The following is a 16,060-nucleotide window of genomic DNA, read 5'->3' on the forward strand; positions in this document are numbered from 1 at the left end:
AAACGAGAAAAAATTACAACACAACAATAGGCTATTATTATTATCATTATTAATATTATTGTATTGAAAGCATTTTACAAATTTCAAAAACCTAAAGGAATCATTTGCTTGTTATTAACGTCTTATTACAAAGCGTTTATTAGGCTACCACCCTGACATATTTAACAAATTATTTCTAAAATGATTTCAAATATCAAATAACTAGTTTGTCTATTTATTTATTTATTTATATTACTCATTTATTTTTTTAAAGCTAAAGCAGAGTTTTAAGCACTGCGTTTTGGTATTTTTTGGTGTACTGAATTTAATGCGCACAGGAAGTAAACAAGCAAAGAAAATCTTACTCGTTCCTTTCTTTTCACGAGTTTTTTAAAAATTAACTGAATATTTTCCATTTTTATTTCACACTGTTTTTGAACAAGTTTGCTAAACCACGTTCAATTGTACACACATATTTAATGTCTGTCCACCTCTCAATATGTCACTGTAAATGTAATATAAATTGTTAGTTAAATGTATTTATTTATTTATTTATTCATTCATTTATTTATTCATTCATTTATTTGTATCAACATTACGGAGCAGGTCTCGGAAATATGTAATTTTTAAGGTCAATAATCTCGTTAAATGTTGCGTATAATCCCCTTTATAAGAATGTTTATGCAAGCCATATAATACGTATATTTAATAAGTGCATTTATTAATAATTAATTTATTATTATCCATAACACAAACTACCAAAAAGAGACTCCTTGGGTCGAGCTAAATTTTTAATAATATTTAACAATACCTTTCCACACACACCTTTCCACTTTCTCATTTCCACAGCTTAATTATTTTTAAGGCTTGATTGACAATAATAAGTCTGCTGTCAGGATTGAAATGAACAGCGCGTGCAACAGGACGCACGCAAATTCGCGCTCAATTCAAAGCTTTAATAGGGACGTTTTTTTTCTTTTTCTTTCTTCCAGCCTTGGAAAAACAACTCGAAATGCCGTTTGAATTGTAAAATAAATAAATAAATAAATAAATTGGTAAAAAGCTGGCTGAGCGAGCAGGCCGTGTGGAAGGTGATCAATTAAAAGATTAAGCGTTCGATTAGAGCGCCGCTCTCTCTAATGGCGGCTCATCAGCTCATTTGCAAAGGCCGCGGCGTCGCGCGCACATCAAAGACTGGGACCAAAAAAAAGAGGGGGATGCTAATGCAACCTCCTTCATGAGAGAGGGAGGGATAGAGGGAGAGAGACTCCTTCAATTAACCGATTTCTATGGCACGAAAGAGAGTGCGCGCGAGAGAGAGATAGAAAGAGAGAAAGAAAAAGCGCGCGCGCAACGTAAAGAGAGTCGGTCTGGAAAGTCTCATTAATTCAAAAGGCTGTGCGTTTATGAGGCTCGCGCGCGGAGGCTTGACGCCGAAAACAACGGAGCATCAAAGCGGATATGATGGGTTAAATAGAGGCTATAATCTAATTAAAATATTACATGCGAGCAAATAGCTCTTTGATACCGATCTAAGGCTTCCATTAAAAGGGTAGGTGCTCGAGATTGTTTCAAGGGGGAGGGAATTATCACTTTAAAAATATAGAAAACAAGTTTACAGGCTCTAATCAGAGAAGGCTTCAAAGTGGCATCTTTGTTTGACCCTCTTTTTTCTCAGTCAGAGAAAAGGGAATGGGTAAAGTGGGAATAATCAGACTAATGGGCAGGAAGTGACTGAAAATCAGCACAGTGGTGTGGTCAGTGCGCAGCCAGGTGTGTTCATAAAGTAATAAGGCGACAAAATTCATGATGCTATGATAAGTAGAAAAAAATTATACAAATAGCATGGATTGTGTTCTGATACAACTTTTTATTATAAAAATATAATGCATGCATTATATTTTTCCTAAGCAAATATTCATATGAATTATGGAAAATGTTTTACACCATGCAAATATTTAGCCACACCCAGTCAATACGTACGGCATTATTATTATCAATTTACAATTATGCTGATAAGATAAGATAAAATAAAAATCTAAGCATGTAACATAAAATAAAATCACACAAGTGCACATAATTTATGTTGGGACAAAAATGAGTACAACTACAATTAGACACATTAGATGATACTGCAATACATTAACAACACATTGATATTATAAACAGACATACTGTAACACGTGTTTCAATTCAGATTCAGCTGCTTTTCTGCTCATGAGTTCTACAGTTTAGTGAAATGGATACCTTTTTAGTGGTGGTTGACAGAAGGTGGAGAGGACCTGCATGGATGCTAGTAAACCGTGCTACAACCTGTTTCTCCTGCTCGTGCCGTTTCCTCAGCATCTCAAATGTAGACAGCTGCGTGAGATCTACTCCTAACTGGAAATGAGCAGGTTGCTCAAAAACACTCTCCTGCTCAGTCTTGTCTGTGTCCCTCTTCTTCAGCTGCTGAGGTGCTTTCGGTTTTGCAATGGTTTTGGCATATTCCAGGGCCTGGTAAGAAACAAAGATTTAACAAAAAGTAAAACATTGTTATTAAAAAGGATATTGTGGGAATTAAACACATATAGGCCTATATAATGCCTGTTAAAGAAGCTTGTACTTGTGTTTAGCTTTAATCAACACTTTGAATGGTTATTCAGTCAGCAGCAGCTCCAGTGTCAAGACTTAAAATAGTTTGAGGCAAGTTTGCGAGAAATGAATAAAACAAGAAATATACTCAATTATAGGAAAATACATTTACTGTATATTATTGTATAACTATATAATTATAGGAAATACAAGATGGTGTGATTTGGACTGATGTAAAGCAGAGTTGCTTCACTGTTCCCACTTATTTGGTAAAAAATTGGAAGTTTACTTATTTATTTATTTTTGCAATTAAAGGATGCACAAAAGTGGTTAATTCTACTTTTACAACCACAAGTTGCCAGTGATTACAATTTTAAAATTATTATTAATTGAATCATCGTACTTTCAACAAGTTATAGTTCTACTTAATGTTGTGGAACATTATGAAATAAGTTAGTTCCTGATATCTCTTAAACGCTACAGCAGTTATAAACAGATGCTCCCTCACCAACCTCAGTTTTCTATCTCTAAAAATAAGGGGGAAAAAAAAAAAACTAGAAAGGACAAGGACTCCCACATGACACAAAAATGTACTGTTACAAAGCACAGAAACCTGACACTCACTTCATAAATGTAAAATAAAAGAGTTATTGTATGTTTTTCTGTATCAATCTTAATATACTGTATCAATCTCAATGTAACATCTAAATGGTTAATTATTAGATTTGATTGTGTGGAGCGTCACCATACAAGTCCCTCTGAATTTGTAAGTTGTTACTACAGAATCAATAATGTATCAGAACAAGTAAATTACTGTAATAGGTGATTTAAATTACATCTGGAACTGTGGTCAGAGCTGTTGTAATAAAAGAATCAAGACACAACAGACCATGCTGTTATGAAAAAGTATTAATATTGCGCATCACAAAAGTGCATTTATTGGCCAATCAACGTGATATAAGTGGCCTAACACACTTAAGACAATGCTGTTATATTACAATAATGCAATGTTAAATCCACTAAATACTCATGAATGACAAGTCACACATTTTAATGTTTTTTAGCTAAATTTAGTGCTGTGAAATGTTGGCGAGATAAGACTAACAATTATGTATCTACCTGTATATGAGCTGTCGATATACGAGTAACAATAAATTACTATAAGAAGCATATGAATATAAAGCTACTTTCCAAGCTGTGCAGCTATATGAAAACAATGCACGTATGCAAGAGCAATCAGTGGATATTCTATAAAGGGAATTAATCAGCAGTTTCTGATCAATCGAAATTGAGAATTAATCAGAATTTTGGTAACTTTGTTAATTATTTTTACACATATTTATCCACATAACTAGTATATTATTACTTTTTTTATTCCTAAAATGTACCTCACAGTATGTGTCAGTATTCAAAAAATATGTAAACGTTTGAGCTGAAATGGGGAGATAACCAATCAAACCCCTGAGGCATAGAATAGTCCAGATAAACGATACATGATAAACCCAGTGTTGTGTTTTCAGGCCTCCTTCACCTTGTTCCTGGGAACGCTGTTCTTCTTGTCACTGCCCACTGGGCTCCTGGTCGGCACAGAGGGAATCCTATTTATCTTCTTGTTCTGCTCACGGATCACATTTGAATACAGCTTCTGTTGTCTAATTTTCTCAGCCTGACAGCGGAGAGAGAGAGAGAGCAGCAGATTACAAAAGGGAGGTTTAATTACCTAAGCCGTTTTCTCCCTTAAGGCCCCTCTGCCCCATTGTGTCTCTCTCTCGGTGGCCACTTCACAGCAGCAAACAAAACTAAACAAATCTCATCATCTCCCTGGAACCTGTGTCAAACACAAATCAGTGTCTGCCGTGACAAAAACCCATCTGAAAATCAGATTCATTGAAGGTTGTACTATTGGTGACAGAAGAAAAACAGGAAAATGACCCACTCCAGGGCCTACACTCATTAGGTTTGTAAATTCCTTTATGTTGTGTTTGCAGTGATGAAAGTCTGTCACATTCATAAGTAGAAAAACAGAGACATGAAAAACATTTAATAGCTAGCAATAGGTATTTATAATAAGTTAAATTAACAAGAAGAGATGGGGAATGCGTGATTCAATTACACCCATGTAATTGCAGATCTTCCTGCTGGGTCCTTTCCTAGACATTATGCTATTACAGTTCTTACCACATCCACGGCAACAGTGTTGGATGGTCCGAGACCTCCCAGCTTCATATCCCGATTCAAGTTCTTGTAGTCCTTCAATGTGTATACCTGAATGGAGAGAACAAATAAGGTGAGTTTTCATATGAGAGTGGCAGCTTTGAGCAATATGTTGCACTAATGCAGTGATAATCTTTATAGTTATATACCCAATAATCAGTACCCAGGGAAAATAAAGATATTTTTGGGCAACCAATTCAAAAAGAATGGAAGAAGAAAGTAAAGCTGGGAGATATTGAAAGAGTAAGCAGTTAATCTGTAATGGATGTCTAAGATGCACTCGAGCAGCAATCCACAAGCTCTTCCAAAGAAAAAGGGGCTAATCAGGCCAGATCAAGCCGGCTCCTTCGGGCTCTAGGGTCTGTCTCGGATCAACCATTCGTCATGGACACTGCAGGATGCTTATTTTCTCTACTGATCTGTTCCCACTGTTTTACAAATTTATCCCATAATCCGATGAGACATGATGGCAGCCATGGTTCAGTTAAAGAGAAGAGGCAATCTGTTTTATGGCGTAAAGACGACTTAATCTTGAGAGGGCATCAAGTGGATGTGTTGCATGGTATAATGACCACTTGCTGGTTCTATGTGTGTCTACCACTGAGCTGTTTGTTTGGCAGCCGATATGTTGCTATCGTAGCATTGCTGGGTAAAAATATTTAGTTTGGTGCTTAAATAACCATCCAGATGCTAATTTCTAAAGTTGTATTAAAACCAATAGCTCAACATTAGTTACTATTTTTTGGGGTGTTTGACCTGCCTGAAGATACTGTAGTTATATTGGTGTTTCCTGTCTATGTGTACAATGTTTCTTTAGTCTCTAGTCTCCTTTTATCATCCAGATCTTTTTAGAATTAAAAAAGCAGCTCATGATCTTTTGAGGTTTCTATGCTAGTGAGCTGCTGATCTAGCTACCTGTGCTTATTTTTGGAAGGCAGATCTGAGGGCCACACCTGCAGATCTCACACTGACACAGGACAAAGAGACTGCGGTTAAATGCAAATGAGCTTCCGAGCAGCCCGGCCTGACACATGCCATTTAATCACCTCATCCTTAAATTTAGTTTAGCTTCATTACTGACACCACCCTTCATATTATCATATCAAAGCAATTAACAGCATCTTCACTTACTTGTAATATTAGCCTACAGATCTACACACAGCAATAGCAATCATTACCTTCATCAAGGGGGAGGAGAAAGATTTTATTACAGGCTAGACTTTTCACACCATGTCTAATTTAGTGTATTAAGCAATAATGACAGACATGATATATTTGTAGTATATGTGTTATTCATTTACAATCAATGTGGCTCTTTAATTCTTTATGTAAGACCATTAAATCATGTAAAGAAAAAAAAAAGAATCCATTTAACGTAAATATACCAATATGCTTGCATTTATATACATTTACTTGGTTTGTCTGGAGACCATCCAAATGCCCAGCAAATGCCACACCACATGTCAATTTTCACCTATCTGCTTGCTCTCCTTATCACACAACAACTAAGAACCATTTACAGGAAGCCTTGCATGCACTTCTGTCAAAGTAGCAGCAAAAAAAAAAAAAAACACTAGGAGGAAAGTACTAATTACACTTTTCCTCACATGATTTGCCACCATCATACTCATTGACAGGGAAGACAGCAACATAATTCCTCTCACGTGGTGAGAACATCAGGTCAACCCTGCGGAACCAAAATCCAGATGATGGAGTTTAACCACAATTATCAACTTCTAACTTTGACTACAGTCGTCCATATGCTCTGCAGCACAATAACAAACATAATTATCCACCCTGAAACACAGAATTGCCACCACCCCCAGGGAGCAATAACTGAATCTATTCTGAATCGAACCCCTGGACTTGGCTTGTCTTCTTTATATAAAGCATCCTGCTGTCAACTTATCCCCAGGTACATACACCTGGCCACATACACCAGGCCATCCACATGATGAAAAAGATATATTAGACCAAGTCACCTTCTTCCATTGCTCCATGGTCTAGTTCTAATGTTCACGTGCCCATTGTAGGCTTGTGGACACGGGTCAGCATTGGCACCATGCGAGTACACATGTGAGCCATACGCAAAAAACTGCAATGCGCTGCATATTCTGACATGAATACATCAAGTCATTAAAGAAATTTGAGCAACAGTAGCTCTCCTACTGGATCGGACTACATGGGCCAGCCTTCACACCTCACATGCATCAATTAATTTCAGACCAGTATAGACTTGGAACATTCCACAAGAGCTACAGTTTTGAAGTTGCCCTGACTAAGTTGTACAGCCATCACAATTTGGCCCTTTTCAAAGTCGCTCAAATTCTTACGCTTGCCAATTTTTGCTGCTTACAACCTATCATCTTCGGGGACAAAATGATCACCTGCTGCCGAATATATCCCATGTACTTCAGGTGCCACTGTAACAAAATAAATGATATTGACTTCATCTGTCAGTGGTCATAATGTTAGAACTGAGCGGTATACGTGTGTTTTATTCATACAATTTTATTATCCTGAATGCATTTATTTATATAGTCTTAACCAAACAACACACTAATGCTGAAATTGTCACGCACTCTTTTGAAAAGCTAAACACATGACATTCCAATTTTCTCCACACACCTTATAATTAGTTTTGGCTTGTATTTGTTTTTGTTTCTTTAGCTGTGCCAGGTATCCCTCTGAGCAGCTCCTGCGTAAAGGACTCAAAGTTTCCTCTGGTCTGTTCCTCTCACTGTTGTTATACCGGCTGATTGGAGGAAGCACTGTATAGGGTCCCATGTAAGTTTGGGACGTATGGGTAGAATCCGTAATTTCTTCCCCATAATGTACTCCTAGCTGAGAATCATTTGGGGCAAAACGTTCTTGAAATTGTTGCCGTGTTGGTGAGATCCTAAAAAAAAAAAAAAAAAGAGAGAGAGAGAGAGAAAGAGACAAATATTGTTTTACCAAGACTGAGGCATTTATTACTTGACTTGCTATGAATAAGGCAGAGTGCACAAATGATGTCATATACCACAGGACTGAAAACTGACCTGACGCTGTTCTTATTATTCATGTGTATGCGCTCCTGGTCCACACTACCAGCAGGAGGGAGAGGGAGACTTACAGTATAACTGGGCTCTTTGAAGCGTGAGTTATACTCATCATTCCTGATCCTCTCCTGTGGCAAAGGAGGAAGTGCAAGTGTGTAGCGCTGCTTCTGTGCGTCAGCATCGATAAAAGGTTCGACAAATCGGGCTGGGGTGTTAAGGTTGATGTTAAGGTTGACAGTTGGAGCTGATGAGAAGGAACATTGTGAGACGCTGCCAGAGTCAGGTGGGCTGAGAGTGTTTTTTTCAGATGGAGATTGCGAGCATTGTTTCTCCACTAGCCGATTCACGTGACCTCTGGGTTTACTTCTGTGGTGGTGACGCCTGGCTCTGTCCAACTGCTTACCCTGGTTGTGGCTCTAATTAGGTAGAGATTTAAAAAAATGCAATTTTGCATTCAAACACACAGTGAAGTACACACCGGTTATTGGTTCGCTTGTTAAGATACACCAGGCTTGATACAGTGCACTTGAAGAGTTTATTAACTTGCTTTCTCTAAAGGACTCGATGTTAACATGAATAAAATAATTACAACAAATATGATCAGGATGCTGAACATAATTATTTCAAACAGAAGATAAAGAATAGGAGTCTACATGACATGAAGGCTAATTAAAAATGTTTGGAGGATAGGAACTGAAACATTCCAATCTATTATAAAAACAGGAGCTTTGTGGCTATTGTCATAGCCTGAGGAGGAGCAGGGCATAGAGATGATGATTTCTTTTTTTTTTTTTTTTTTTGCTCCAGGCCTGGCAATGCACAGCGCTCTGCCACACATTATTCGGTGAGGTCTGGAGCTGTGTCGCAGCATGTAATGCCTCTGATTTAGCCAACACCAGCTTTCACCATTCTAATGGGAAAATATTTACTCTCCTCTGCCTGCCAGCATTAGGGGGACCGCTCAAGTGCTCAAAATAATGATGCTTCTCCATTCCCCCTCTCTCTGCAGCACGGGCTCCTTTTCAAGACGTTTCAGAGGCTCCATTGTGCCTGAACAACTCTATCAGAAATTGCGTCCATCACAGGGAAAATGAAACCCCGGCCCACTGTGCAGACATTTTCATCTTGAGAGGAAGCCCTTGCTGACAGTTATGCATTAGGGCAATGGATTGTGCCAAGCAGCCCTACCTACATCCACACAGGGAGACGGCGGGAACGAACGAGAAAGAGACGGATGAAATCAATAAAGTGAACAGGAGTGAAGGGTCCTACCTTCAGTTTTTGAGTTTTTTGCATCCACATCAGCTCCGGGTTGAGGGCATTGTCTGGGCTTCCTGGGCTGTCAGTGCTGGCAGTGTCCTCAGCTGACTGTAGGGGCTGGAAAGGAAAAAAAAAGAGAAGGTGTAAGTGAAAGAAAGCGACCGGAAAGCAAAAAAAAAAAAAAAGAACACAAAATGGATGAAGAAGCCTAGGATAGACACACACACACACACACACAAAAAACTTCTTTTAAAGAAAATAAAGTTTACCAAAAAAATGCTTTTCAAGAAAGGCTATATAAAAAATAAATAATAAATCATAAGCAGTCCTGTATTCTAACCCCCCACCCAAGCTACTAAACTGCTTGAACTACAATTCTCTCATGTGTGTCTCTGGCACGTTTTGGAAGACTATTGATCCCCTTTACCACAGTCCTTTCAGAGCAGTTTGAGGATAATTACATCAATTCACTCTCTTCATTTTTTAATGCACCCATTCAGCGAGAGCATATTTGGCGCTAATACTGTAATGAAAATCATTTAGTTAACTTGGAGTCACTTTGGCTTCTGAGGACAATCCGGCCTGATCGATGCTATTGACGGCTTGAAGAGTCCCCGAATGAATGTGGCTAATTCTGAAAGCGCGAATAGAGGAAGGTCGAAAAGAAGCATGCTGCAGTGAGTGGATTGAGTTGTAACATATCCATCAATAAACAGGCAGCCATGCTGGCTTATCTGTTCACTGAAAGGCCAGGAATGCAAAGAGCTGAATCCCAACGCTACACATAAGAGCCACCATTTACAAGAGCAGCAAAATGTTTACTGACAGCTCTGAAATGCCTCAAATGTCAAAAGGTAAACAACCCTAAATATCAGTCAGCTTCTTTAAATAGGATTATCTTTAGCAGAATGTGTTGATGATAGCATTGCACCAGTCACAGAGCCAGCAGGCTTTTCTGTTTGACTCTCTGCATAAAGTGTATGTACTGTATATTGCGCACTACTGCCATTGTGCAGTAACAGGTGCATGTGTGTGTGTGTGTGTGTATATGTGTATGTGTGAGAGAGAGAGAGACGCAGACATCACAGACCTGCACTTCATGGTCTTTCCGAGGCAGCAGGCCACAGCCTCTGCCCGAGCTACTGCCACTGCCTTTTGTCCACCATTTTAATAATCTCAATCAAATTGAGAAAATGATCAAACAAAATTGCATTTTGAGCTTCATAAGCTGTGTAATATCTATTCTGATAAATTGGGGGTCCATAATTGCCTCTTGGCGAGAGATGAGGCAACAACAAAGTCAGGCGATCTGAGCTTGCCATTTTCCTCAAGACTGAGAAACACAGCTTTTGCAATGAGGACTTCAAAGGCTTGCAGTTCTTGAATTGCATTTGGTTGCTATTGTGGCCGCCCAGGCAATCTTGATTAGGTGTTTACACTGAGGCAGGGTGTACAGTGGCAGAGAGCCGCGGAGCCACAGTCTAGAGCTATTAAGAGATTGTACATTATGTTCCTGGCTTTGAAGTGAGGGTCTGGGAGATGACGAGGGACTCTGGCTGAGTGCAATGGCAGAAGATTGCTCTGCTACTTCTGTCTTTATCAAAGGAGCCTCTACGCGGCCTTAGGCTTTGCTCTGCCACTCGCCAACACAAAGTTGGCACATTATGAGATTGTGTATGTTTAATAACATGGCTAATTGTCAGCAGTAAGAAGCCCATTAAGGAGAAAATTGTGCCTTTTAAAAATAAACCAAAGACATATGCAGCTGGGGCAAGATAATGAAGCGGAAACTGATGTGAGTTAATAGGAGGCTTTATCTTCCTTTGAAGAAAAATAAATAAATAAAAAAAACAGAGTCAAGGCAAATACCAGAATATAAAATCGGATAGATGGGCGCATGATAAATCTGCAGGATAGGGTCTTGTGATCTTTCTTTTACATCATAAAATGACAAATAAAAATAAACAAACAAAATGCTGGCCTTGCTTTTGAGAAGACAAGAGAAATCTAGAGTATTTTTTATTGTGCAGGTCAATCTTTATTATAGGCTTGGATGATAAAACAAATAAAGTAGTTTTAGATCATCGTAACCCTTTTCCACAGTGCAGATCTTACCTGAAAGACTTGGGACTGTGGAAGTACAATCAGTGCAGCGTTTAGGGAGGAAAACCTTCGCTCTGTTTACCGTGTCACAATGCTAACAGCTCTTCACTATGCTAATGCAGCTGACATGAGAGATTAAGGTGGGTTTGGGCTCAGATGGGCCAGGAAAGGCCTGAAATGTTGCAAATCCTCATGTAGTGCAGCCCACAGACAGGCCGAGGCTGCCAATTACACGGCAGGGCCAGGTGCACTGATAGCTAAGAGCCTATTGGTAACCATGCCTCTCTGATGTTCTTAATAGCTACTGTTGTGCAGATCAACTCATAATAGGCACTACATAGCCAGACATGCTTCCTATTCCTTTTTCTGCTCCCAGTGTCTGCCAAATTAATTTCTGAGCTACAGCTAGATTAGGCTGCTTATTCCTTTCCATAAAGGGACCACGACAATAGCAAGGTAACTTGTTCATTTAGATTTACAAAAAACATATATAATAACTAACTAAATAAATAAATTCTATTGGTCATATGAAATATGGCACACTTGTAGAGCGAAAACAATGTAGACATCTGCTTACAATGGATTTTAAATCCATTTAATTTACTAATTAAACATTGAGGTCAACTGTATTGCCCCGTTCATGTGGGCAGAAGGGGTCAGAAACTAGAGTAGGAATATAGACTCAAATGCTTTTTGAATGGTTATACTGTATGTACATCACATCAAGTACTGTACCTCTCTGACCTTTTTTGCAGTAGCACACAATAGATTTCTCCTAGCGAAGGCTCTATACTAAACTATTATTCGTACATCTTCAGTAATTCAAATTCTATTTGTCACATACACAGTCATACACAGTACGAAATGTAGTGAAATGCTTATACGACTGCCATTGACCCTAAAAGAAAATTAAAGTTTACAAATAAGAAATAAATATGAATAAAAGAAATACGATAGAAAATTAAATAGAAAAATTAAATTAAACTAGGAAAAATAGAACTAAAAATAGAAATATGATGTACATAAAAATAGTAATATACTGTACAAATTGAAATATACTGTACTGAGCTGTAACAGCTTTATCCTGGTCTGGGTTATAGTGAATTTGGAGGATATGAATGAAACACCGAGAAAAGAAATGAAAGAATTCTTATCAGATTCAATGTCAGTGAATTATAGGGATAGTAAATCATTTACACACTTATAAGCGTATAGAAGCAGTTTAAGGTCACCAGTCTATCCACTGGCATGTTTTTCGTTTAGAAAATCAACATGACAACCTGTTACTACACATAGCCATAGAGTAGGTATAGAAAAGAATAGGATTTAACTCATCTTTTTTGTGGTCTTTCAGGATAGAATAAAACTATGATGAAAGACAACAGAAAGAGAACAGAAACACAGGAGGTTGGCTGAGGAGAATGTCAAGCGCTGTGTTATTGCACCCCCTTGTGGTTTAAAAAGAAAATACATACATACACACAAAAACAATAAAGATCCTGAGGTGGCCTACAATAGACTTATTTCATCAGCTATCCCAGTTCAAAATTTATCAATAAAGACTTACCTGATTTGCATCATCTGGCTTTCCTCCTCTTTGTTCATACGCCTTTAGATATGATCCCTGCTTATGATTGTTCATACCCAAAGTGGCTTTATTACGTTCTACTATGTCCTCTGACAGCTTGGTTGTTCTGACTTTTTGGGAGCATCTTCTCTGCGCAGCTATTACAGTATGCTGGTCTGTATTTTGTTTCTGAGCAAAGCTTTGATTTTCCCCCTCATGCTGCCTCTGACTTTGTGCCTGCTGCCTCTGTCGTGGAGGAGAAAAAGGTACAATTCCAGCAAGATGCGGCTGGTGGATAACTCCATGCATAACCTTCATGGTTTTATCTGAATTTGAACGTGGCGTGGCCTCTAAAGAAGCTGAGGAGCTTTCCGGTACTGTCTGCCCTTCTTGATCCTCCGTTAGATGCAGGTGGAAGGAAGACTGCAGTGGTTCGAATTGAGCAGTGTCTATTCCTGATGAAAGAGGACTACGGACTATTAAATAGTCATTTCTTTCTCTTGGAGACACATGTCCTGCATGTCTTGGAGTCTCTCCAGGATCCTCGTTGAAGTCAGAGGAGACGTTTGTCTGGAGAAACGTAGACTTTGCCAGCTTCTTTCTCCAGTCTGGATCATAGCGCAACTCAGCATATTCATCCCAAGGAGACGTCGGTCTACAATTTGGAGAAGTTATATTAATAATCATTAAAGAGATATCATTTATACCTTATTTCCAGACTAGAAATTAGTAGCCCAAGAAGCATTTAAGCAGTTTAAAAAATATGCAAATATAAGTGTAAAGGTCTGACACATTATACAAGACATGCTTCTCATTTCTTTTGCTTTATCCTTGTTTCCCCCCAGCTTAGCCCCTAATCACTAAGGGTCTAGATCTTACAATTGCACCATAGTTTAGAAAATGACAGATTCAAGGGTATAAAATAGGTTGAAATTGCTACCTAATGTGCTCCTTGCATCACTGGATGAAAAGATCTCATTAAAATAATTAGAAGAGAGAGCCTCTTTGTTGCACAGCTCTGAATGCTACAAGACGCTCTTCACGTCTCATGATGCCAAATACAGCGTTGGCGAGGCGTACAGCTCTTCAGCCAACGAGGGCAAGGGGCAGCGAATGACTCAGTAATGACTCGATGAAATGAGCTTGAGAATGCAGTGTGGGCTCACAGCTGTGGAGGCTCCTTAACATACGAAAACCCACTCAAAGCTTTTTAAGTTACTTTAAAAAAAAAAGAAAAAAACAACAGCTGAAACACTGCTCAATGCTACTGTCAAACAGGATGTGGTACAAAAGTAAAGATAAAAAATTTAAGGCCACCACCAAGAAATTACACTTACATTAAAAAAAAAACATGCATTTGTCAAATCTTATTAAAAATGAAAATTAAATGGTATAGAGGAGATATTATCAGACATTATCTTACAATACAAAAATGAATAGTGTGTTATATAAGAGGATAAAACAAATAAAACAAAGCATGTTCAATCAGTATATATTTTTCATCAGGAATAACTAAAATGTAGGTATTGGTATTAGTTTTTTAAATAATTGAAATAATGGTCTCAGTGATATTATGTACTGAGTTTTGGTTTATTAAATAAATGGATATACTTGCAATAGTTTTTAGTGGATTCTATATTTATAACCATAGTGGGTTTGTTAAGTATTATGCTGATTATGACATTTGAGAATTTAGAAATGTAATATTTTTAAAAAGAGGACATGGACAAATTGAGTAACATTCATTCATTCATTCATTTCAGAGCCTATCCAGGGTATAGAGGCAGGGATAGGGTACAATTTTGGGTATGCTAATTAGCCTAATCTGCATGTCTTTGGGCTGTTGAAGGAAACCCACCAAGCACGAGGCGAACGTGCAAACTCCATGCACAGAGACCCGAAGCGGGAATAGAACCCTCGACCCTGCAGGTCCAAGGCCTCAGTGCACCCTAAATTTAGTAATATATGTCTAAAAAAATTGAATTATGTGAGTGCAGTAGACCAAGAGGAGAAAGGTGCACTGTGCCCTGCAATGGACTGCCATCCTATCTAGTGTGCATTTCCACTTGTGCCCTGTGTTCTGAGGATCAACTGTGACCTTGACCAGGATAAAATGGTCCTAAAGATGAACAAATAAATGAAAATAAATAAATAAAGATCTCATTCTGTCTAACCTGAAGGTGGAGCTGAGACAGATGCTGCAATGAACACTTCAGATTCCAGCATCTGTGCTTCTGTTTCATAAAAAGCCCTCCTATTTAGAGTCCAACAAAGCATCTGTTTTTTTTATGGACTTCAGAATGAGGCCTTATTGTGATAACCTTCTGCAGGATAAAAATCTAATTTCCTTTAAATGAGGGTAGTTATATGGAAAGTGCCAAAATTAGAGGTCTTTCCAATGAATTAGAATGCATGTACTCTAACATCATTTTCAAAGACTGCCGTTACCTATTAGGCAAGTGAATACAAGCTCTTAATCATTTCCATTATGTTTCCCAGGCCGCTCTTGAATAAAAAAAAGGTCTCATCATTTCGGGAATGATCGAGGCTGTGTCAGGTATTGTCATTATTTACTCAGTCTGTTTCGGAGAGCCCTAATTACTCACATCCATTAATGAAGGTAAAATAAAAGTGTATTATACTCAACAGGGCCATTCATGTTGATGTAGAATCTCTGATAATAACATGAATATTTAGGCTTTAGACTGTACACTGCTGTCATTAACCCTTTTACATCTTCTCATAATGTAAAATAAAAGGAGTGTTAATAAGAGATGAAAACAGAGGCAAACACATGCCCTTCAGGGATATTTGGAGTTGGCTGCAATGCACTAAAAAGGTGATGCACAAGTAAGATCAGTTTGAATACCTTAAAAACTTGTTTTGACCCCCACGTGTTTCAGTGATCACAGCTTGTGGATCAGAGCCCTCTTCATGCTCTGATCTCTCGACGTTGTGAGAGTTGTCATTATAACAGGATCTTTTGTCACCAGCGCCGTTCAGTATGCGCTCTTGAAGCTCTCTCTGGTAAGCTTTTTCCTGCACCAAGCTCTCAGTGTCTGATTCCAAGGAGTCCCAAAGTTCACGTGCTGTGCCTTCTTTACTCATTCCAACGTCACGTGTCTGATCAGATTCCATGTTTAACTTCTCGTGTGGAATCAGCATACACAAATTACAACACTGCCCTGATGCGGGGGGGTTGGTTTGCCATATAACCCCTATGCCGCGAACCTACAGTAATAATGACGTTAACAACAAGCTAGCAAATTATTGACGCTAGCGTAATAGCCTAGTTGGCTACCTGCATTTATTGTATATCTAC

The 16,060-nt window shown here is 38.4% G+C and overlaps 1 protein-coding gene across 1 annotated transcript; it reads right to left on the reverse strand.

Annotated features, from left to right (window-relative positions):
* Nucleotides 1–1,842: 1,842 nt before the first annotated feature.
* Nucleotides 1,843–16,054, reverse strand: jhy (junctional cadherin complex regulator). The gene is given in 9 exon segments (XM_053475990.1): nucleotides 1,843–2,265; nucleotides 2,268–2,475; nucleotides 4,085–4,219; nucleotides 4,732–4,818; nucleotides 7,396–7,666; nucleotides 7,809–8,224; nucleotides 9,081–9,185; nucleotides 12,739–13,393; nucleotides 15,608–16,054. Coding segments are annotated over 9 exon segments (2,208 nt in total). The 5' UTR covers nucleotides 15,904–16,054; the 3' UTR covers nucleotides 1,843–2,230.
* Between the last annotated feature and the right edge of the window lie 6 nt (nucleotides 16,055–16,060).

This window comes from Clarias gariepinus, chromosome 17 (genome assembly GCF_024256425.1).
Source record: "Clarias gariepinus isolate MV-2021 ecotype Netherlands chromosome 17, CGAR_prim_01v2, whole genome shotgun sequence".
Taxonomy (NCBI): domain Eukaryota; kingdom Metazoa; phylum Chordata; class Actinopteri; order Siluriformes; family Clariidae; genus Clarias; species Clarias gariepinus.